The 22,584-nt window shown below is 40.9% G+C and overlaps 1 protein-coding gene across 1 annotated transcript in view; it reads left to right on the top strand.

Moving 5' to 3' along the window:
- Positions 1-751: 751 nt before the first annotated feature.
- Positions 752-22,584, top strand: part of STARD9 (StAR related lipid transfer domain containing 9) — a 110,126-nt gene continuing 88,293 nt past the window's right edge. Inside the window, exons 1-3 of the mRNA XM_065065867.1 lie at positions 752-892; positions 16,310-16,379; positions 19,323-19,439. Coding sequence (XP_064921939.1) covers positions 846-892; positions 16,310-16,379; positions 19,323-19,439 — 234 coding nt within the window. The 5' untranslated portion in view covers positions 752-845. The remainder of the gene's footprint in view (positions 893-16,309; positions 16,380-19,322; positions 19,440-22,584) is intronic.

The following is a 22,584-nucleotide window of genomic DNA, read 5'->3' as shown; positions in this document are numbered from 1 at the left end:
ATGCTGCCTGCTCCCACATCTTCACCATGGTGGTAGCTGACAGAGGCAATGCTGTAAAAGCAATTTTGTTAACCTTTTCGTGGTTTTTTTCTCTAGGTGGGAAATGTTTACCTGTGGAACAGTTTGACATTGAGTTCAATCATGATTCTTTGGAAGTTTCAAAATTTTATCTTGCAAAATACATTCAACCCATTTAAAGACTGGAGGTTTTCAAAGGAATTTAAAACACTTGAGAGCTTTCATTTAGCACTAGTAAGGAAATGATGCTTACCTTCCTTAAATTACTGACAAACTGATTAAATGTGGACTGCTTTGCACTTTAAATAGTGCTGGTTTTCCGATTGCCTGCACGTTACTAGGGGAAGAAACGTGATCGAACGTATGCAGGGTAAGGCTGGCAGTCTTCTATTTCTGAAACAAATTGGTTTCTCGGGGGTAGTCCCTGGTGAGAATGGCAGCACGCGTCTATAACAGGACCATCGACACTAAACTCTGAAGTAAAAGCCGGGTTATGTTGCCGTAAATGAGACTTTGGTGGTGGTGCTGCCGGGGGAGCGGGAGTACCCCTGGCCATTTTAAGCCTCTTGGTCTGAAGCTCCCGCTCTCCCGGACGTAAAAAGCCGGTTTGGGTGCTGGGGAGGCTGCCCCGGGGGCAGTTTTCCCGAAGCCCCTCCTCTCCGCCCGGGACGTTTCCCTTCCCCCAGCGGGGGGTGCCTGGGCCGGGCCGGGTCGGGCCCTCCTTCCGCGGCGGGGCGGGGCGGGCGGCTCCGCTCCTCCCCGGGCGCCGGGGCCGTGATGCGGGGCTGGGGCGCGGGCGGGCGCGGCTGCAGGGAGTGAGCCGAGCCATGGCTAACGTCAAGGTGGCCGTGCGGGTCCGACCTCTGAGCAAAAGGTGCGGAGGGGGACGAAGGGAGGCCGCGGTCGCCGCGGCAGTGGGGCAGATGCGGGGCGGCTGGAAGGGGTGATCGGGCGCCGCTTGTCCTGTCTCCGCTGTGGGGTGGTTCAGCTGCGGCTGAGGGAGGGACAGCAGGCGCTGGGGAGCTTTAACGATAAAGTACAAGGAGTGGCAGAACTTTTTTCTCCGGGTCACTAAAATAGCTTGGAAAGTTATCTTGCAAAAGTCCCCCAACTGGAGCTGTTGGGCTGACTTCCCTCATCCTGCGCTCCCCAAAATAGGATCATTGTCATCCAGTGTAAGGGAATCTTCTCTTCCCCTTCTGCTGTTGCTGTTTTTTCCAGCGGGAGGCAGAGCCGGATATTCCCATTGTCGCTCAGCTGCGCTGCCTCCCCGGCTTGTTGGATCCAATGGAAATCCCAAAAGCTAAATGACAACTCCCACAAACAAGAAGATGCCGTAGCACAATGCTCTAGTGTTGTTTTGATATAATGCATAATTAAAACCTTGCAGACTTTGGAAATTCGGGGAGGAAAATAAAGAACAAACGCAAGCAGCCCAAATTTCAGTAGCTGGTAATTTACTCCTCCTGTTAGAGAAGTGCTATAGCACTTCAGGCAGAAATGGTTTTAAAAGGGGTATGAGGTCTGAGAGCTGATCTTTGATTTGATGCTGCCTTTCTTTTTAGCATGAGACCCTCATGTTGTCGTCTGTCTGCATGGAGTTCTGCGATAAATAACTCTTTCATGTAGTAGAGAAAATGATTCTTCAAAAATTTCCCAGCCAGAAAACTAGTCTAGTAATTCAGCCAGCTGCACACTAGCATATTTTGGACTCTTCTCTTCTTATTTGTGTGTGTGTGTGTGTGTGTATATATATATCTATATATATCTATATAGATCTATATAGATCTATATAGATATATATAGATATATATATATCTATATATATAGATTTTTTTTTTTTAAGAAAATATACCAGGGAGTGTTGAATAACATAAAAACCTACCCAAAACAAACCTGCTAGTGTTAATAGAAAAGGGAAAGGTGGAAAGTAATTTACGTGTTTGCAATATATTTTACCTTTAACTCAAAGCTGTTTAAAAAATCCTGTGTTAAGCATTAACATTAAATGGCAATTTGGTAATGACACTAAGTTATCCAGACTGTAGGACCCTTTTGGTTCAGTCTTGCAGAGTTTAGTGGAGACTGGAAGTATTTAGAAGTCTGACTTGGGAAAGTATTTCATTGTGCAATCAGTGACATATTTTTTATTCCCGCTGTAGCATTTGGCCTCCTGTAGACATAAGTTAAAATGAGTGTTTCTTAGCAGCTGGGGAAGATAGGCCAAAGGCTGAACTGGCAGGGGTGTGATCTTCCCTTTCACTAGATCCTTCTTGGTGAGGAACTTTGTACCACATCTGTTTTATTTTTTTTTCTCCCCCATGGGTAGCATTAAATAGTGCATAACAGTGCATATATCATTATAGCATTAAACAACACCTGTAACTGTCAGATAAGGAGTGATAAACAGGAAAACCTTTGATATAGTCAGTGTGGACCAGCTGTTTGGTAGAGAGTGTTTCTGGAGAAGAGATTAGGATCAGAAAGGTAGACAATCTCCTGCACATGGGAGAAGCTGATCTGGTGCTGAAACAGAAATGTTTGTGTGAAGGTGGGAGTGGGAACCAAGGGGGTGATGTGGGAAGAGGCTGTTCGGTAATTAGAATCATAGAATCATAGTGGTTGGAAGAGACCCTCAAGATCATCAAGTCCTACAACCGTAACCTAACTCTAGCATTAAACCATGTCCCTAAGAACCTCATCTATGTGACTTTTAAGTACCTTCAGGGATGGTGACTCAACCACTTCCCTGGGCAGCCTGTTCCAGTGCCTGACAACCTTTTCCATGAAGAAATTTTTCCTCATAACCAATCTAAACCTCCCCTGGGGCAACTTGAGGCCATTTCCTCTTGTCCTATCACTTGCTACTCGAGAGAAAGAGACCAACACCCTCCATGCTACAACCTCCTTTCAGGTAGTTGTAGACAGCGATCAGGTCTCCCCTCAGCCTCCTTTTCTCCAGGCCAAACAGCCCCAGTTCCCTCTGCAGCTCCTCATCAGACTTGTGCTCCAGACCCCTCCCCAGCTTTGTCACCCTTCTCTCAACTTGCTCCAGCACCTCAATGTCTTTCTTGTAGTGAGGGCCCCAAAACTGAACACAGGATTTGAGTTGCAACCTCACCAGTGCTGAGTGCAATGGGATGATCACTTTCCTAGTCCTGCTGGCCACACTATTCCTGATACAAGCCAGGATGCTGTTGGCCTTTTTGGCCACCTGGGCACACTGCTGACTTGTATTCAGCCGGCTGTCAATCAACACCCCCAGATCCCAGATTCCAGCCACTCTTCCCCGAGCCTGTAGCGCTGCCTGGGGTTGTTGTGACCCGGGTGCAGGATCCGGCACTTGGCCTTGTTGAACCTTGTACAATTGGCCTCAGCCCAATGATTCAGCTGATCCAGATCCCTCTGTATGGCCTTCCTAACCTGCAGCAGATCAACACTCCCATCCAACTTGGTGTATTCTGCAAACTTACTGAGGGTGCACTCGATCCCCTCATCCAGATCATTGATAAAGAGATTAAACAGAACTGGCCCCAATACTGAGCCCTGGGGAACACCACTCATGACTGGCTGCCAGCTGGATTTGACTCCTTTCACCACAACTCTTTGGGCCCGGCCATCCGGCCAGTTCTTTACCCAGTAAAGAGTATGGCATCCAGGCCATGAACTGCCAGCTTCTCCAGGAGACATTCTGAGAAACAGCGTCAAAGGCTTTACTGAAGTCAAGGTACAAAACATCCACAGCCTTTCCCTCATCCACTGAGCGGGTCACCTTGTTATAAAAGCAGATCAGGTGTGTCAAGCAGGACCTGCCTTTCATAAACCCATGCTGACTAATTCCATCTACTCAGCCTGTGGCAGTGCAACAGGTGGGATGGGGAGGCAGAGACCATGAGTCTTGTGGTATATGACCCCAAAGGCAGCAACAGCCCATTTGTTCCTTGTGCTGTGTTGCCATAGCTGAGGTCAGCAAAAGCATTTAAAAATTGATTTTATACTTTATGTATGGGAAAGGGAAGGGATTGGATATTCCCCATGAAGGCTCTGACATGAGAATTTGCTTTCTAGCATTTACCAAAATTGTCCAAATATAATGACTTTGAGACAAATACCAAATATATGAAGACTTAAAGTAGCCTTGACAGACTTTGAAAGGACTAAAGCTTACAGTGGGGATACAGGCCTGCTCTTTCTATTCCAGTTTCTTCTATCACTTCCATATTGTGGTCACACAAACCTCTCACCTTCTCCTTCACACACACACACACACACACACGATTGCTTCTAACAGGTACCCATGTTAATAGAGCTCCTAGAGTCTCTTAGGTGCTTTAAAAAGAAAAACATCCTGAAGAAAAATTTCAGCTCAAATGGATTGAAGTACTGTAATGTTTGCAATAGCAGTTCCAGGCAAAAATATTAAACTTTGATTTTTAAGAGTACCAAAAACTGAAAAGCTTAGAGCAAAGGCTAGGCTAGAACTAGAGGGTCAGGTGGTTGTTTCTAGACTATTCTACAAACTTTACTTGCTCGTTGCTATTTTTTATTTAATTTACAATGGCAGACGAACATTGGGTTTGCATCTTAAAATTTACAGAATATCCACGTTATAGTACGGGACTTCTTAAAACTCTACTTTCTGTTTAAAATTTCCATTTTTTTTATAAACCATATTAATCACATCTGCAACTTGTTATTTAGCATACGGCAAAGACTGGTCTTTTTGTTCTGTGCCTGTACGGCGCCCATCACAATGCATTCTTTGACAGAAAGCTCCTATGCACAAGTATTCCTCACGGATTATATCACTAGTTATAAAGCGAGTACAGTTATACAGAATGCAGAACTTCTTCCTCTGCCTATACTTTAAATAGCTTGTAGCCAATGTTCTTCATAAAGTCATCATTCTGTAACAGGCTAAATGATTTTTTTATCACCAAAATGTTGTCCTGGGAATAAAATCCCTCAAATATGTTCCCTGGAGTGACATTACTTTGAAAAAACTTTATTACACATTTACTATTCTAAATACTAAAAAAGATTTGTTATTTTATGGTTACATGGATACTTGTTTTGTGTAAATACATTGTCCTCCTCAGAGTGAAATATGGAAGCTTGAATGGGTGCTATAAATTGACTATAATAATAATCAGGTATTAAATAGGCACTGGGAACTTAGGAAATCCCTTTATGGTTTATTTCCGGACATCTTAATGCTTGGTCTATTAAATATTATACTTTTGTAAGGAGAGTGTAATGTTATTTTTGGCTGTCAGTCAGAAGCTGTTGATGGCAACACTTTCAATAGTAGCAAGTAACTATGTCAACTAGGAATGTTGTTTCTTTTTCTTTCTCGATTTCTGCTGTGGAGTGTGCCAAGACCATGCTCTGTGGCATTGTGCTGTGATATCAGATCTGATCCTCCAGTTCTGGATATAGTGTGACTGGCTGAGAAAGAGGGTACATTACCCCTCAAGTATTTCGGTACGGTGCCTAGGGCTCTCCTTGTGCCTGGGTGGCTCTCTTAAAGCTGTGTTGGATCTTCGTATGCTGCAGAAACACCTGCAGCGTTTGACATGGCCTTTTACTATTTATGCAGGCCAGCAGAAACCAGTGCTAGTTTTTATATGCTGCTAGTTTGAAAAATGTTTGTCCCTGTGGTATCCCATCACAATTCTAATACGTAGTTGTGGGTGCTGATTCTCTTATGGTGGACCTCAGCCCTGTGTTGGGTGAGAGGAGGAAGGGAGGGCTGTGGTTTTGGATGGGAGGCCCCGTGGGAGGGGAGCAGTCCTTGTGTCCAGGACAATATGGTTGGGACCAGGATGGAGCACAGCTGCCTCATGCCTTTTCCTCTACAATCTGCTTCCACTGCATCTGCTGCTCTGCATCCAGCTGGTCTCTGTTCACTTGTGCATACCCAGGATGCATTCCCTTGTCATGGTGTAGTTTGAGAGCTGCTACCTAAGCAGTCTTAAAGACAGGAAGGAAGGATTTTAAGAAACAGTGCTCCACACCACAATGAAAAGCCTCATGCATTACTGTAGGATTCTCTTTTTAGCATGCACCAGTGACTAGAATACATTGCATTTTTTCATGGATTGTGGATTGACACCTGGGTAAAATCATTCACAGCAAGTTTGTTTAATTAAAATTGTAAAATTATAGTGGTGTTAGTTAAAAACTTTATGCTAGGGTGTGCAAGTTGCCCTGTGACACTTTTTGAGAGTTTAAAGTACTTAAAAGTCTGGCAGCTACTTGTGCAGGGCCCAACAAAACAGAAGATGTATTCTGCTGTTGAAAATATCTTCTCCACTTTTCAGGTACCTCTGTGGCCTGGAAAAGGAGAGACTGGCAAGGAGCTCTTATTTGAAAGGGTCTTTCCTGGTGTCTTTAATTATTGACAAATAAACTCTCCCATCCTTGACAAGCCTCATAGACATATCACCTGAAACAGTTGCTAAACAGATTAATTAACCCAAAATCTGCCCTTTGCCTTTTTCTGCTTTGCATTGTTTCCAAGCTGTAACTTGGAGCCTCCTGGCCAGCTGTTTATTTCCCAGTCTCCTCAGGAGTTCCTGAGCTTGTCCTCTGCACTGGCAGATGAGAGCATCAAAGAAGTGCATGGTTAGTCCTAAGTAGCAAAGCTGAACTGCACTTCCAGCTATGTAGGCGTTTACTTTCACAATCTGAGCTGCAGCAGCTGTTTTCCTCATTACTGCTGCTCTGTATGACATAGTCCTCTAATTGCCTTCCTGGGATGCAGCAGGTAGTGAAGCCTGAGGATGGGATAGGGGTGGAAGAGCTAAGTTTGAGGTCCTAAGAACTCGGGTGATGGGTGTGAGCAAGCCCAAGGCTGGCAGGGAATAGTAGGGAAAGTTTCACTCTTGCAGTTTCCAGAAACGTGCTGGGCTGACCCAGGCAGCGCCCTGAGCGCAGCTGCAGTGAATGGGCGAGAGAGGAGCTCAGCTGACAGGTGCATGATGGTGTGAATATCTAAAATTCATTTCTGTTCAAAAGGAAAGCTATGTAGAAAAATAAAATTACTTTAAAAAATCATGTTGGAAAGGATGTAAAGTAAATCACTGTTTTTTGCTGGGTTTGCCTTGATTAATCTGCTGCAGGGTCAGCCTGGTTAACTAGTCTCTCTGCTGTGGTCTGCCTCCTTTTTTCTTTATAATCACATTGTGGTAAGTAAAAGGAAGGATATTTTTGTAAGCAAGACTTGTTGCTGTTTTATAGACTGTGGTGTTAGCTATTTTACACGCTCATGTATAACCACAAAAACTTAAATACTGCAATATGGCCTACTGCCGACGAGAGTGATAACTTGTAGCAAAGTTTGTAGAAAACATTCCTTGAATCTTATGCATAACAGATGTTAAATGCTGTATCAAAACAGAATTAAAGCAACAGCAGATTGGAGATTATTGTTGTTCTCCCTCTTACCCCCACCAAAAAAATTATTGAAGCATATTACTTTTAAAATGTTTATTCTTCACTAGTTGCTCACTGCTGCCCTTTTTAAACACTTTCAGGTTGTATCTCTGCCTTAAAACTTCATAATTAAGTTAAGAGGAATGTATACTGAGGAAAGATGTTTAGGTTAATATTTCGGGAGCTTTTTCAATTACAGTAAAAAAAAATATTTAATGACACAAGATATTGGCATCATTAGCATTCATACAGTTTATTTTTGTTTACAACTTCAACTTCTGCTTGTTAGCTTTTCTGTGCTTTTTGGATAGTGTTTAAAAAGTGTTTGTAATGCACTTTCTTGAAAAAAAGAAGTGTTCGCAAGGAGAGAACAATTGCTTTCCTTTGTATTTCTAAAGGTAAATATGAGGATTTTTTTTCTTCCTTTTGGTATGTGAGCTGACTTAAACTTTTCTCTGAAACTCAAATGTGTGTTGGATAAATTAGGTCTCTATTAATGGAATGTTGCTATCATCTCTATTAACTGCTTTACTGGATGTAATTGGAAATAACTTCCTTAGGAACCTGTGTATATTTTACATTAGCATTCTCTGGAAAATGGATCTAGTATAATTTGGTTTTATAGATATTCAACGTATGTTCCATATGGATTTAATTTTCAAATACAAAAGAAAATGCCATTTTCTTTGAAGAAAATTACAAAATTGGCTTCTATTTCAAAGGGACCAGAATGTCGCTGTGGAAAGAACGGGCATAAATATAGGAAAAAACAGTTATTAGGAAAGAGCAGAAAAGGCTTTTTATCTTACTTAAGACTGTTACATATTTCTCATGCTATTCCAAGGTTTAGACTAACTGGCCATTGAATACAGAATAGTGAAGTGTCTTCTACCATGACCTTATTGCTTTACCTTCTCAGTTGTATTATTTTAGTATATATATTCCTAGCTACCTTGCTGCTCTCATTCTCTCACACTTAGAGAAATGGCAGGCTTTTACCTACTTTTTTCTACTGTGATAGCTGAGTGAGTGTTGTCCTCTATTACATGACAGTCCCTTTCTTCAGGTGGTGGTGGTTGAACTCTGTCTCAAAAGCCGTGGGGCTTGGGCGTTGGTACCTGATGGTGGGAAAGAGCTGTGTTGGGCCTCGCAGAGCTGCTGTCTGAAAATCTGTACAAACTGCATTGGTTATGCATTGCTCATGATTTCAAGCTGGTTTTCCAAAGAAGAGCTGGGATTTTTTAAAAGAAAAGTTGAGATTCTAATATTCTATTTATAAAGGAGGTACCTGTCCCAAACGTATTTTAACATTTGTGTATCCTGTTTTGTAACCTAGCCTATTGTTAAGGTTATCTTGACATCTTTTTCTCTCTGTCTGAAATCAGTTATTTTCCTTTGCCTAGTCTATTATATAAAGTTTCATGTAATCCATTATTGAGGTGGCTGCTCTTTTCTCTTAGTATCCCTACTTGGTATTAGCCGGTGGTTTTCATCAGCCACATCTGTGTTCTTAAGAGGGTACTGCATCAGCAGCCTTTCCCAGATGTGTTCTTCAGGCAGTTGCATGAAGCAAGTTTTCTAACTTCGGTACAGGGCAGACTTTCTAGCCCTTTGAAAGGGCAGGACTCTGCATGTCCTGAGTGGCCACCACTGTCTGTTCCTCAGAAGATGAAGCTTCTGTTGATGTTATGTGACAATGCTGTGCCTGTACTCATTTAAGCCAGCAGTATGAAGTGGTAACTGCTGGTGGTTTATTTCCCAGAGCAAGAGACTGACTGTCTCTTTTCTCACTTCCCTTGTTGCCTGTGCAAAAGCAGCTACAACAATGTCCTAAAACTACAACAGCAAAACCACCTTTCGGAAGTCTTCTGACTAATACTTTGCATTTTCGTAGAACGCTTTTCCTCCCAAGTCCTAAGAAGATGAGTGTCAGAATGTTTTGGAGCAGGGATCGGATTTTTTTGTATGCAGCAAAGAAAAATGGGGCACAGTGTCATTAAATAATCTGTCCGGGGCCATGTCCTCTTGGGCAGTTTCTTTCCCTTAGACCACATACTCTGCGAGAAGTTGCAGTCATGCAAGGTGATGTGACTGCATGCATACAGGTGGCTGCGCATCTCCCCTGGGGAATGGTGCAGTGGTTGCATGCCAGTCTTGTGGGACCTTTGTGCAGTACATGGTGAGACAGCACCACTGTGCACAGAGAATTTATGTGAGTTTGGGGTAGAATTTGCCCAGTTTCGTTTTCTTTAGTCCAATGCTTTATGCGAACATTAAAAAGCAGTGCACTTTAAAATATTCCTGCCATCTTCCTATCTGTAGTGTAGGTTTTCAACAAAGTCATGGAGTTTTGCACTTCTGTTTTTAGAATTTAAGGGTTTACTGTAGCAGCTGGTTTTGAAACAATGAAAGAGTTACCTAAGCAAGGGGGTTGAGACAGTGCATCACAGCATTCAGTGTCACAGTCATTTATTTAACTATAATCACAGACTGAAGTTCTTGATAGAATGAAAACTGACCACTGTAGACAAATTCTGGTTTGCATGGAAATTGTGTCATTTGCACAGAATTTCTTTCATGCAAAATTCCCTGAATTATACTATCTCACTGGTCAGTAAACAGTTGGGAAATCAAGGGTGGATGAAATGGGACTGACTGGTCTATAGCTTTGTTTTAAATCCTCCTTATTTCATGCTTCTTTAAATGGTGGTGGTATGACAGATTAAAACACTTTTTGCTTTCTTCTTCCCTCCTTCTCTCAATGCCTCTCCCTAAAAGAGAAGGCATCATTATTCCACAACTGTTCAAAGCACTGATGGATCTTCAGGAGTATTTCTGACTTGGATTGCTCAAGGAAGATGCCTGACACTCTTGGTCAAGCAGTATGAGACTTCAGAGACAGTACAGACAGAAATACTCTTCTTGTACTGTGCCATGGCATGGTCAGGATTGCAGAACTTACTGCAGAGGAGGCCATCCTGTGCTTCCTCTCTTAGCTCATGGGTATATAATAAATATCCAATGTCTGGCACGATTATGTAAAGACTTTTAAGTGTTTAGGCAGGTCTGTATCTGAAAAGAGCACTGACAATGCCTCATGTTTATCTCTGCACTAAATATTCTGATTTTTGTTGCTATATAATATTTGTAAAGAAGAATAGGGGGAAACCACACGAGGAAAATGGTAATCACTAGGAATGGTGATTTTTTTACTGCCAGGTTGTGTTAGCCATTACCAGAGTAAATGAAAGCTCAATGCAGCTGGGAGTAGCCTTGGAAGATAACTTGACCAGCATGTCTAGTATAGCAGCATGCTGTCTTGGTGAACTCTGTGTACTTGGCTTCAATATATATTTTTAAATCATTTATAAACATCTGTTCTGAATTTGGTAGGAAGATTGCTGAGTGGGTGTTCACTCCTCTCTCGCAAGACACAGTAAAACAATTATGACTTAAAGAGAAATATCCAAAATGGTATGGAGTAGTACTCAATAAGGAAGAACACAGAAATCAAAATTAGGTAAATTTACTGATTATTGATACTTGTTTAAAAACAAAATCTGAATTCGCCAAAGGGAGGATTTTCATACTGTTAGCAGCTCTTGACTTCCACAGGTTACAGCAGTAGGGATAAGGATACAGATTTATGCTGATGTCATAGATGGATGCTGTGTTTGGGGAGAGTTATGGTTGTAAGTACCCTAACTTGTCAGTAGAGTGCAGAAGCTCTAATGGCTCTACAATTTCTGATGGACCAGCCTGGGGCCTTAGTGCTCTACTTGTTGCACCCTTGGTCTCTTGACAGATGTGTCCTCAACCCGTTTTGTCAGGCTTAGTGTTCTCTAAAGACTAGCAAAACTTGGAATAGATGCTGTGTGTTTGTTTCTCTGGCCAAGGTCAGTCACTCAGGGGATGCAAAGATGGCAGCTTCCCAGAGACCACTGCCAAGGCCACCAGTAAACAAGAGGCAGGGACACTATGGTATATTGTTAATGGGAAGGGAAAGATAAATCTGAATACTTCCTGAACTTTTCCCCATAAAACCTTTAGACTTTATGACCAACAAAAACCTTGGGTTAGATTTGCCTCTGGATTATACTTCAGCTGCTGGCAGGGTGATTGCATAGGTGTGCCATTAGATGGCACAAAGCATCCCAGGTACAAGTGGAGGCAGTTTGGTAAATGTTGTACCTTATAGGCTGTCATAGTTATGGGTCACATCCTGGGAAGTGACATTGTCCCAGAGACAGCAGCAGTGACTGCTGGCACACATCCTGCCACCTTTGCTACAGGTATGCTTTTGGTTGTATTTGTAAGCATAGTGTGAAAATGCTTTCCATCACAGTGAGACGCAGAGGGCTACTTTTTTCTAGAAAAATCTAGGAAAACAAAAAAAACCCAGAACCTACACAATTGCCCAGATGAGAAAAAAAAAACTAACTCTGCAAGAGGGGAGGGACTGATTTTGTTTCTGTACTTCTTTTGGGGTCTTCTGTCTCAGTACAGGTTGAGATTATGTTTGGAGTTAACTTAGGTGATGGGAATTGGTAGGAAAGCATAAGTACTTGCAACAATTATCTTTCAGGGTTATTTTAAAAGTTTATATGAGTAGACACATGTCCAGTTCTTTAAAAAATTATTTAAGATTTCTCATGTACTTGAGTGGTATATATTTGCGTTGGTATGTTTGATTACTTTGATGAGTATTTGCTGGTCAATATTTGTAAAAGCTGTTTTGTTGCGTGACATGACTACTGCTAATAACTCCAGTATTGCATGTACATGTTTTTAAAATAAACAGGCAACTTTTGAAAAATCATCTCCTTTGTTCTCTAAGTGCCTGACTGTTATTTGAGAGGGTGGAGGAGAAGTGGGGCAAATTTTTTAAAGTCTAAAATAAACAACCACCCCCTTTCTTTCCACCCACTGCTTCCTCCAGCATTGTATACCTCCTTGCACTTCTGTACTTTGTGGCTGAACTCGTCTCACTGTGATCCAGCAAGTTGTGGAAATGTCCCTCTTGGGGATGTTGATCCTCCTGTGATCCTTTTCCACTGGCTCATTCTTTTAAATCTTGCAGGGTGTCTGTTGTCCCCCTGGGGTTGCATTAGCTTTATGTGTTGGCTGCAGAAACAATTTGTCATAGGAACAGCAAATGGTATGAGGAGATTTCCTTTGGGTTGTCCCTGTTTCTTGGACTGCTGCGGCAGCTTTGCTTCTGTCAGGTCTCTTCTTGTAGCTCCCATTACAGCCCTGCCACTGCATTCTATACTTGAGTCGCTGTTCTGTTGCTGGATCTGCATTTCTCCAAAACTTCCTGTGTCTGAGAAGATCCAGGCCTGTCCTGGGACATGCACTGTTAAAAGGTCTTTCTACAGCTCTGTCTTTGTACAGATAATTTGTTTTCATGCAAAGTAATTTAGAAAACAGGCATTTCCCAAATACAGTATGAATTTTTCAAAAAGTGGGGGAGAAGAGAGGATGGGGAAACTAAGTATTAGGATCACTATGACTTCTGAGGAGCAAAGTAAAATGTGGTACTAGAGAAGTGTATTTTGGAGTTGATTTTCTTGGTACAAGGAACACAGATTTTCCTATGCGTGGAGCAGAGCACCCATTTCTAAGGATGAAGGATTGTTTTATCAGTCAAATGCAAACTGTGGTGCACACATGTGTAAGACTGTATTGACAAACATGGGTTTTTGTGTGAGAGCTTTTTTAGTGTTTGTGATCTGGAGTTAAGGTCAGAACATCTAGAACAGCTGTGAGGCTGCTTTGCCTCCTGGGCTTTAGATACTAAACTGTGCTTTCTTTCCCAAAGTTCTCTGGTTTATACCTAAATGAAGTATGATATAAACACATGTTTATAAGGAGGCTGGATATATGGTTTGTAGAGCTGGGGATGGCTGCAGGTCTGGTTTGTGCTCAATGCTGTCTGGCTGTAAGCTGCTGCAGAAGTGGGGGGTCTCCATTCCCACCACAGCTCATTCCTGCCCTTTCTCTTGCTTTGGCTTAGCAACTGTGTGACTGCTGTGCTCAGCGTTCTGGAAGGGCTCACTGCTCTGGTGGCACCTTCATTATTTATTTTGGTGTGTTTTGTTTTCTGATCACAGCTGATCTGAGTCATTGCATGGGTGTGTGATTGCTAGATCAGATGCAAGGAAAGAAGTGGGAACACATGTGAGAGGTTGGAGCAGCAGAGAAGTTGTTTCTTGTAATAACAGCCTCCAGTTAAGATGAAAGTCTGGGCACTGTGAATCTGCACCCAGAGCAAGGGGAGGCTTTAGTGGTATCTCTGCTGGTGGTTTTCTTGTTGTGTGAGGTTTGAACAAAACTGCTGCATAGAGCTTTTTGTCTGCATAGTGAGGAATCATTGTTACCCTGTGGTAATTTTGTGTTGTCAAAGAGAGTAGGATTGTGTACCTTTGGATCAGCCTAAAACCAACTACAATGAAGTAGGAGGAGGTGAGACCTGCAGAGCAGTTGAAGAGACTAAAATTGAGTGTGGGCATGTGGACAAGATGTCAGAGAACAGATCATGGGTACCTGTACAGGATGATGTGTGTGCATAGGAGGAGGAGGACAGGAACTTTGTGAACTGTAACTCGGATGATAAGACTAGAGGGTTAACAGTAGGACTGAAAAATAGGGAATGCTCATGGGATTAGGAGGCAGGATAGGGCCAAGATCATACTGGGGCAGTGGAGGAAAGAATATGTGTACATGAAGCAAACTCACTCTGAAGGCATCCCTCTGGTTTTGTCTGTCTTGTGTTGTTGTTAAATTATTGTGAAATCTTCTGTCAAAGTGTCCAATTAGACCTCTTAGATCTGGTCTGCTGTACAGGGTAACAGTCAGCTCTGTCCACTAGCTCACCTGGCAGAGGTTTGTAGTGGATGTGCAAGTCTCAAAACTTACTTGTGTTGTAAAACGCTTACTTTTCAAAACATCAGTGAAGTTGCACATGTACAGATGAAATCAATAAGTTGCAGATTTCTACCTTGGATACTCACAGATGGTATCCTTAGGCATTTGTCCTTCTTCGTTTGTTTTTTAGGGAGCCTTATGAGGCCTCTGTTCAGTACTGTGCCATACATCATGCAACATTCGGTACCCAGCTGTACATAATGCAAATTCTCTCTTCTGTGGGTTTTTCTCTTGGGGTCTAACTCAGGGCTCTGGTGGCTGCTGTGTTGAGATGCTGAACACTCACAGCTTAACTAAAACCTCTGGGAGCTGTAGTTGCTATGTGAAGTGCCACATATGAGTATGTATTATAGAAAGTATGAATTTCAGTCTGTCTCAAGGCACGTGCTCAAATTAGTAATGTGGAGTACAGAGACTTTAAGGTAAAGCATTATTTCTATCTGCAAAACCGGGACAGTGTATGTTCAAAAATGTGTTTAAAACTTCTTGGTGCTTGTAAAGCTCAAATGCTACAGTGATTGTCTCTGTGGAAGACTTAAGTGTCCTAAGACATTAAAAGCTGTTTTGGTACAGAAAGTGTGGGGTAAAAACTGAGCACTGGAGAGACCCCAGAGGAAGGGTATGTTGTGCTGTGTGCTGCTTGGAAGTTAGAGCTGTCAGTAAAAGGAGATTGTAATGGGAGGAAGAGTAAATACTTCTGTACACATTTAAGAAAATCTTGTAAAAGATGAATCTAGGTCCATTAATGAATAGTGGTCAACTGGGTTTGAGTTTTCTAACTCTTGTTTTATTTCATCTAGTTTTTAACTGACCTGATTATACTGATCCAGCTGATTATCAGGGAATATATATGACAGTGCTTGTGCCTTCTGCACTATGGACAAAATTGATTTTCTATCTAAACCAACTTATTCCAGCTTTACAAAGGCATTCAGCTTCATCAAAATAAAACTTTCTGGTAAAGGTGAAGCTTACAAGCTTTGTCAGTATCAGAGTGCAGAGCAAAATATAGAAGAAAAGTAAAAGATGAAAAATCTTTTTCCTGTTCTTAGCTTCTCATTACCAAAGCATTTGTTTATTTTTCTGCTGGTCTCTTCTTCCTCATTTCTATCTTGCTATGTATAAAAAAATCCATGATAGTTATTGAGAAGGATGTGGATCAACACATCTATAAATAAGAACATGCTTCAAGTAGCTCTCTTGCTGTCAGCCCAGAAATAAGTTGGTTGTGGGTTGTTTTTTTTGTTGTGGTGGTGGTTTGTTGTGGTCTTTTTTTTCCCCTTTGGTCACATCCTTTTTTTCATTCTTTTCTGATATGACTCATTTTGGAAGTGGAAGTTGGCTGTCGTAGCTGTGTTCAGTGGGAATTTTAGATAGTATACTTGAGTACATGGTCATTTGCACTTGGGACACGAACCTGTCCGTTTACAATTCAGTGCGGTTTTGTTTTACTGAGGAGTACGTTTTGAGGACTGCAACAAACAGTTTGGATTATGTGGTAAAAATCAGGCAGTGCAACTAGACAACACTGGTGGCTCACAAGTCTGTGATGCAGATCTGTACTCCACAAAGCATTGCCAGCCTACCAGCGCTCCACTTTACTTCCTTGTAAATGTAATTTAAAACAGCAACTCTTAATTAGAAATAAAATCCTAACAAAGGATTTAGTACAAGCACTTTGAAAGCATTTAATCACCACAGTCCTGGTTTTTTGTTTTTTTTCCCCTCTCACTGTTGAGATACTAGCTGCAGATCTTCAAATGCTACTTCATGTCACAGTGTGTCTTACAAGCAAAAGTACCTGTTATATAGTTCTGATTTGTGGTTTGTTAAAGTAAACACAAATTTCTCGGGTTTACAAATTTATCAATCACCTTTCTGTGTCTTCATATTTTAAATGGATTTTTTTAATGTGTTCTGTTTCCAGAGAGAGTGCAGAAGGAGGAAGAGTAATTGTAGAAGTTGATGACAAAGTGGCAAAAGTCAGAAATATAAAGGTATGCTTTTTGGCTTCTTTTCTTTCCCATATGAAAATCCTGATGCTTTTCTACATTTGCTTGGCTATTAGATCATTCTAATAGAAATATTAAGGGAGAAGTTTAAACCAGCACAGCTCTAGAATAATTGCAGCAAAAGTATGGGGAGGATTGTTTTGGTTTCGGGTTGGTTTGTGGGGTTTTGTTGTTAGGTGTGGGTTTTGTTGGTGGTTTTTTGTTTTGGTTTGTGTTTTGGGTTGGGGTTTTTTGTGTTGTTGTTTTTTTGTTGTTTTTGTTTTTTACAGGGGATGTAACATGTAGCTGTGTTTTCTGTATTTTATATTTGTCAGAGCTTTTGCAGTCTGGCTGCGTGCCATCATTCAAAGCTGTTAGTAAATTGTTTTGGATTTTGTGCTTATCCTACTAACAACTGGATTATTTCTTTCTCTGCCTCTCCTCTCATATTTGCACTTGGAGTGCAACTGACTTGCATGAAATGGAACAAAATGTGTTCAGCTACACTTCAGGTCTTGGTAAGAGACCAAGAGCTATAAGAATAAACTGAATGTAGCTGTCGTCCTCTGTGAGAGCTCTGGAGTCGGCATGCATGGGAACCAGCCCTCTGGTTTAGACTCTTGAACTACTTAAAGCTGCCGCGGTCCTTCACTAAATTAACAGAATGGGAGCAAAGCAATTCTGTGTTGTCAAACATGTTTCTGCTCGAAAGGCAAATAAATGAACCATGAGATGACTGTGGGGATCCTAGAGGATGAATGCATTTTGTATTTCTTGTCTCCTTTTTCTTTACATCTGCAAGCAACCCAGTTATTCTAGACTGCTGGTTCAAGAGTAATAATATGTTTGATTTCAAAGAGAAACCTTGGCAAAAATTGAATGAAAGGATTTGAACTATTTACCTTTTTCTGTTATAATTATTTTTGTATTGACTACAGGTGCTCTTTTTAGAGAAAGAAGACAGAAAAATATTAGTGGTATGAGAGGCCTCATGGGTGCTTGCTTTCTGTATATTTCCTTTTCCAAGTCCGTATTTGTAGAGTCTGAGACTCTCACTACTTTCTGAAGTAACTTTCCCCAGTTCTTTATATGTGTGACACAGCTTTCAAAGACACACTTCTCCCGCAGGCATGACGCTGTCTGTCGCTGGTGCCTGCCCTTGGGGGGCTTTGGGCCCCGCAACAGGGCCATGAGGATTTGGGGCTCCAAGGCCGCCCACCCACTGGGGGAGACATCCCTTGGCAAGTGAAGGCCTCAGTCATGCAGATGCATAACTGGGTCCAGCTGAGCATTGTTAGACCTAGAGGGGTTTTTTATTTTATTTGTTTAAAGGAGCTGTGGGCTGCCTTGGCATACTGGGGAAGCCACTGCAGTGGGGGGAACGGCCATAGCAGGCCAAGAAGGGTTATTTGGAGATGCAAGAGCTGGCTTGTGGATGTTTTCTCTCTTGAGGTTTCATAATTGGTGAGTTTTGTACAGGGAGTGAGTTTGCTTTATGCACAAACTAAATTTAGACAGCCTTTGCTGAATCTAGATAAGTGTAGAAATTATTATACGCTAATGTTCACGTTGTTGTATCTGGGGTAGATGAGCTTTGTAGTTCAAAACAAACCCTTTCTCACCAGAAGGGTCATCACCTCTGCGATCAGGGGCTGCTTTTCCTGTGGTGGAGGGGTAGTTTTTAAATTTTTTTGTGTTTTTATGCATTGCAGTAGGAAGGCTGTCTTCTGCTTATTGCTGCAGAAAAGCCTAAGTAAATAAAATGTAATTGCATAAAATCTCTGAACCACAACATGTTGAAAATGTCATTACTGAAGATGATAAATAGGCTTGTTAAGATGTCAGTTCTGACTAATGGAAACCTGAGTTGTAGTTAATTCAGTGTGACAATTTGAGAATCAAGAAGGGTTTAAAATACATGAAACCCTTTCAAAGATAATTTAAAATTATTTCTGTCATCTCTCACTTTGCTCTTTCTTGGTTTAAAGCAAAACAAAACCCCCACAAACCTGTCAGATGAGCCTGTAAATTAATTTTCCCTGTAAACCTCACAGCTGGTGGCAGAGTTCAGTGGTTACAAGGCTTTTCACCCAGTAACCTGGCAGACAGCACTGTCACCTCTCGAGTTTGAGGCCATTAGTGAAACTGTTTGTTTAGCTACCAAATTCTAACAAACCTTTTTCTGCTTATGTTATTGCAAATGCCAAGGTTACAATAAAATAAGGTCAAAATTACATGTGAATTGTGTTAATTCTGTGTTATATTTGGACTCATTACTCTCCTTGAGTGTAACAACAATGTATAATTCTTTGTTCATAAGCTTAACTTTATTACGAGTCACTTGGGCAAGATTGCACTGAAAGACTTATAGATACGATTCCCTCAACTTCAGCCACCATTTCTGACTTTTATGCTAGAAAGGCTTCACTGTTGTTATTACTAACCCGAAAAGGTTAGGTTTGTAGTGTGCAGTCCCAGTACAGAAGCATTAGCTTGCAGCCATGAAAAAGCAAGGGGGAAATGGGGGAAGAGACCTGCATTTTCAGCTGTGCAGTGAGAAAACTGGTTTTGTTTTTTCACTTTGGGCCTCATTTCTGTGGTGTGGCTCTCAGTGAAACAGAAGAATGGCAGAGAAATATCAAAAGGGTTCTAGAGCTTAACTGCCAATATGTATATGATGTGAAGATTAACTAAATTATATTTATTATTAGCACCCTGGAAAACCTTAGCGGTAGTAAATGAACCCCTCAGCAAAAATGCTTCAGCAGGTGCATCATGGATGTCTCCACCTCAGTCCAAGCATCAAAGAAAATTGAAGAGGGGATAAACTATTTGCCATTTGTTTTCCACAATACAGATCCTAGATAAACTTCCTGTTAGTTTTAAAATGCTTACTTTTTGGTCAGCTTCAAAGTGAATTGGTCTTTCTCCTTTTCCTTCTGTTGTCAGGTTGACAGTAGGCTTGATAGCACTTGGGACTCAAGAGAAAAGACTGTGGCCTTCAGCTTTGATTATTGCTACTGGTCAGTTGATCCTGAAGATCCAAAGTATGCATCTCAGGAAATGGTAAGTGATGCTGGTCTTCATGTCTCTGTGCCTATCTTGTTTTGTCCTTTATAATCACACCTACAGGAAGAGATGGAGATGTAGGATACATGAAATTTTCTTTTCTACCTCCATATTTTTTTTATTTTGTTTGTAGTACCACAGTACTCAGTCCTTTTATCTTAGACTCAGTAGGACTGCAATGTCCTTGTTTGTCAACTAATGCATGCTTTCATTAGATATGTTAACTTTAGTAGTGATAATTAATTTTGACGATCTGAGGACTCTGGCTTAAGAATGAGAAATTTTTTGGGGGGGTGGGGGGAGAAATCAGATTCTAGATGGAGAAAGCTCTGAAGTTAAAGGAAGAGTGTTAAGGTGATTCTGCTGAGAGGATCAGAAGTGAAGAAATCACATCTTTAAATAATAGTAGTAAATTTTACTTATACTATATTGTTCTGAGTACTTCTCCTTGATAAAGCATCAGAAATCTCTTCTAACTAATGGAGACTCCTCCTAGCTTGAAAATCCAAGGTTTGATTGATAATACTGATTCCTTCAACCTTCTCACTTTAAAATAGGATATGATTACTAATTTTGATTAATAAACAAAGAATTATTAAATCTACTAGAAATACGTACAATGCACGGCAAAGCTGTCCAAAGATTTCTCTATGCATGCAGACAGACGGTCACATGTGTCAGCATTAAAACAAGTTTTTACAGCTATTTTGTCATCAGAATTGTATCATTTCACTTTTGTCTGTTGTCAGTACAGTTGTTCCTAAAATTTCAACCTGTATAGTCGTGCTGTTTTTCACAGAAAGTATCACTTAAGACTGAGGGAGTCCTGTGAACTTTGTATTTCTGGTAGTGATGAGCACAGGTTTGTTTTACTTTTGGTAGTAAATATTTGAAAAATTATCAAATTTGGCAATTGCCAGAACTATAGGTGAAATTATTGACTCTGCTCTATTTCCTTCTTGGTGCAGTAGTGTGGAAGAGGTTTTGGAAACTTGGGAAGTATATTTAGTGTTTAAAAAAGGAAGTTGTCTTTCTTAAGTAGTTGGCACTAGATAAACTTCCATTTTAGGGATTACAGATAACAAATCTTCAAGTATTGAATTGTTGGTGTCCGTCCTGCCTCCCTCCTTACAGTGTCGTACTTTTTTATTTTGATTTTTTTTCTTTGTGAGTTTCACTCATAATGCACCTAAAACATGCTTCTTAGAACTGTTGACAGTACAGTTGGCTTTCTATTATAGCTGAAATGGTTTAGCAGATTAAATGTTGATAAATACAGTCTGCCAAGTCAGCTTTATCTCTACTCAGTATGAAAAATTATCAGAACTGCCAAGTGGAAAATATAAATATTGGCTACAAAGTGTAAATTTTTGTACTTGTTGTTATTAAATAAAAGTGCAATTGAAAAAGAATGTAAAATGCAATATAAACAGTGCAGCTTCCTTGCTGGGGCTGAGTAGGTGTTTCAGACACTGCTGAGAGCCTTGTGTTATCATACAATACATTTTTATCCAGTAAAAACACTGAGGGGGAAACATGAACTCCCTGGCCATAGAAAATGAAGTAATGGGCCATAGTTTCCTTACTCATGCCTCATGGTGGCTGAAAGCACATCCAGTGCTGCTTCATGTAACCATTGGCTTACTAAGCCTTAGACAGGTGTCTTTCATGAATTAAGAAATGTTTAAAGATGGACTGGTGCTTTGAAAGGCCTGGAGCATAAGTGAATTTCTTGAGCTTTTTACCTTTCTTGGTGGTTGTAGAACCAGTAAACTGACTTTAAATGTCCTTGAGGGCTGCTGGAATACTGCAATCTTGCCATGCTTTTGTGTGTTTGTCTGCCCCCTTCTACTGTATGAATGAAGTTTATTGTACTAATTCTATGTTTTGAATCATTACTTCAGTGCTGAGCTTGAAGCTTCTAAGCTTCCTTGCAGCAACGATGATATCGGCGGCCAGAGGAGGCTCAGTAGCTCTGTCATCCAGTAAAAGCTTTCTTTCATGAGCTGACCTTGGATTACTTTTTCATGAAGATGTCCTGCCAACTGTTATCACACGTGATTGGTGTATTGGTTGAGGATGAAAAGGAGATTAAAGTATCTGCCTTCAGGTTCATTTTTGCAGCATGCTGTCTTTTAGTAAGCTGTCTTTTTTGTCCTCTGGATGGATGCATAAAAATGAGGTCCTAACAGTTTTTTTTTCTGTTGTTAAGGATTTTGTAACAATAGAACAATAGTGGGAGGGCTGCAAGTCATGGTGTTTAGATAAAAATACAGTTTTAAAGGTACAGATCTCTGCCGTGTTGCTGCAGAATTAGTTTAGTCTCACAGAGGTAGAATGCTGAGTATCTGGACCTGGGCTTTACCATTCACATACGGTGAAGTAGTTTCACCACATCTCCCTGCATTCTTGTGTTAAGGTTTTTTTTTGAGAGGTGAATTTGATACTACGCAAAACCTCCTTTAGTAAAGGGGGACATTTTGTGTAAAAGCATCTATTGCTTCCTTCTCCCCCACCTTCTTCCTCCACAGATGTCTTCAGGAAGCTGTGTGTAGTCCATGATTGTTTTCCAAAGACAATATTGGAAATCCATCACTCTTTGGCCATTATGTAACTATGGGATTATCTTTTAATAGATGTTAATGGCATATTTCCATTTTGCAGTAAAAATACTGTGATAAGCATATTTGTAATGATATTTAGGTTTATAATTGTTCTTCTTATTCCACTGTTTGAATATGCTAGTTAATATGTAGGTGCTTTGAGACGTTCATAGTTGTCCTGCAGACAAACATATAAATTTAAACTAATATAAATTTTCATCTGGCATAGAACAGTCTGTTTCAATCTCTTGCAATTTCTTTGTAAGACTTAAAATAGCTCTTAATGAATCTTTCCTCAAGTCTGTTTTAGCTTCACCAAGGAAAGGAATATGTTTAAAACAGTTACAAAACTTAAGTAAATGCCCATTTAAATCCTACTGACAAAAATATTTCAGCTTGCTCTAGTGCAAGCTGAATTAAACAAAATCTTCAGGGTGTTCTGCATAAGAGTATCCTTATGGCTACAGGCACACATGCAGGCATTAAGTATTCTTGTAGCTGGTTGTTACAGCTTCAGTCCTCAGCTTCCTCCACAGCCA

Source organism: Columba livia, chromosome 5, assembly GCF_036013475.1.
Source record: "Columba livia isolate bColLiv1 breed racing homer chromosome 5, bColLiv1.pat.W.v2, whole genome shotgun sequence".
Classification (NCBI taxonomy): Eukaryota; Metazoa; Chordata; class Aves; order Columbiformes; family Columbidae; genus Columba; species Columba livia.
The sequence above is the reverse complement of the archived record's forward strand: the minus strand, read 5'-3'. Positions and strand labels throughout refer to the sequence as shown.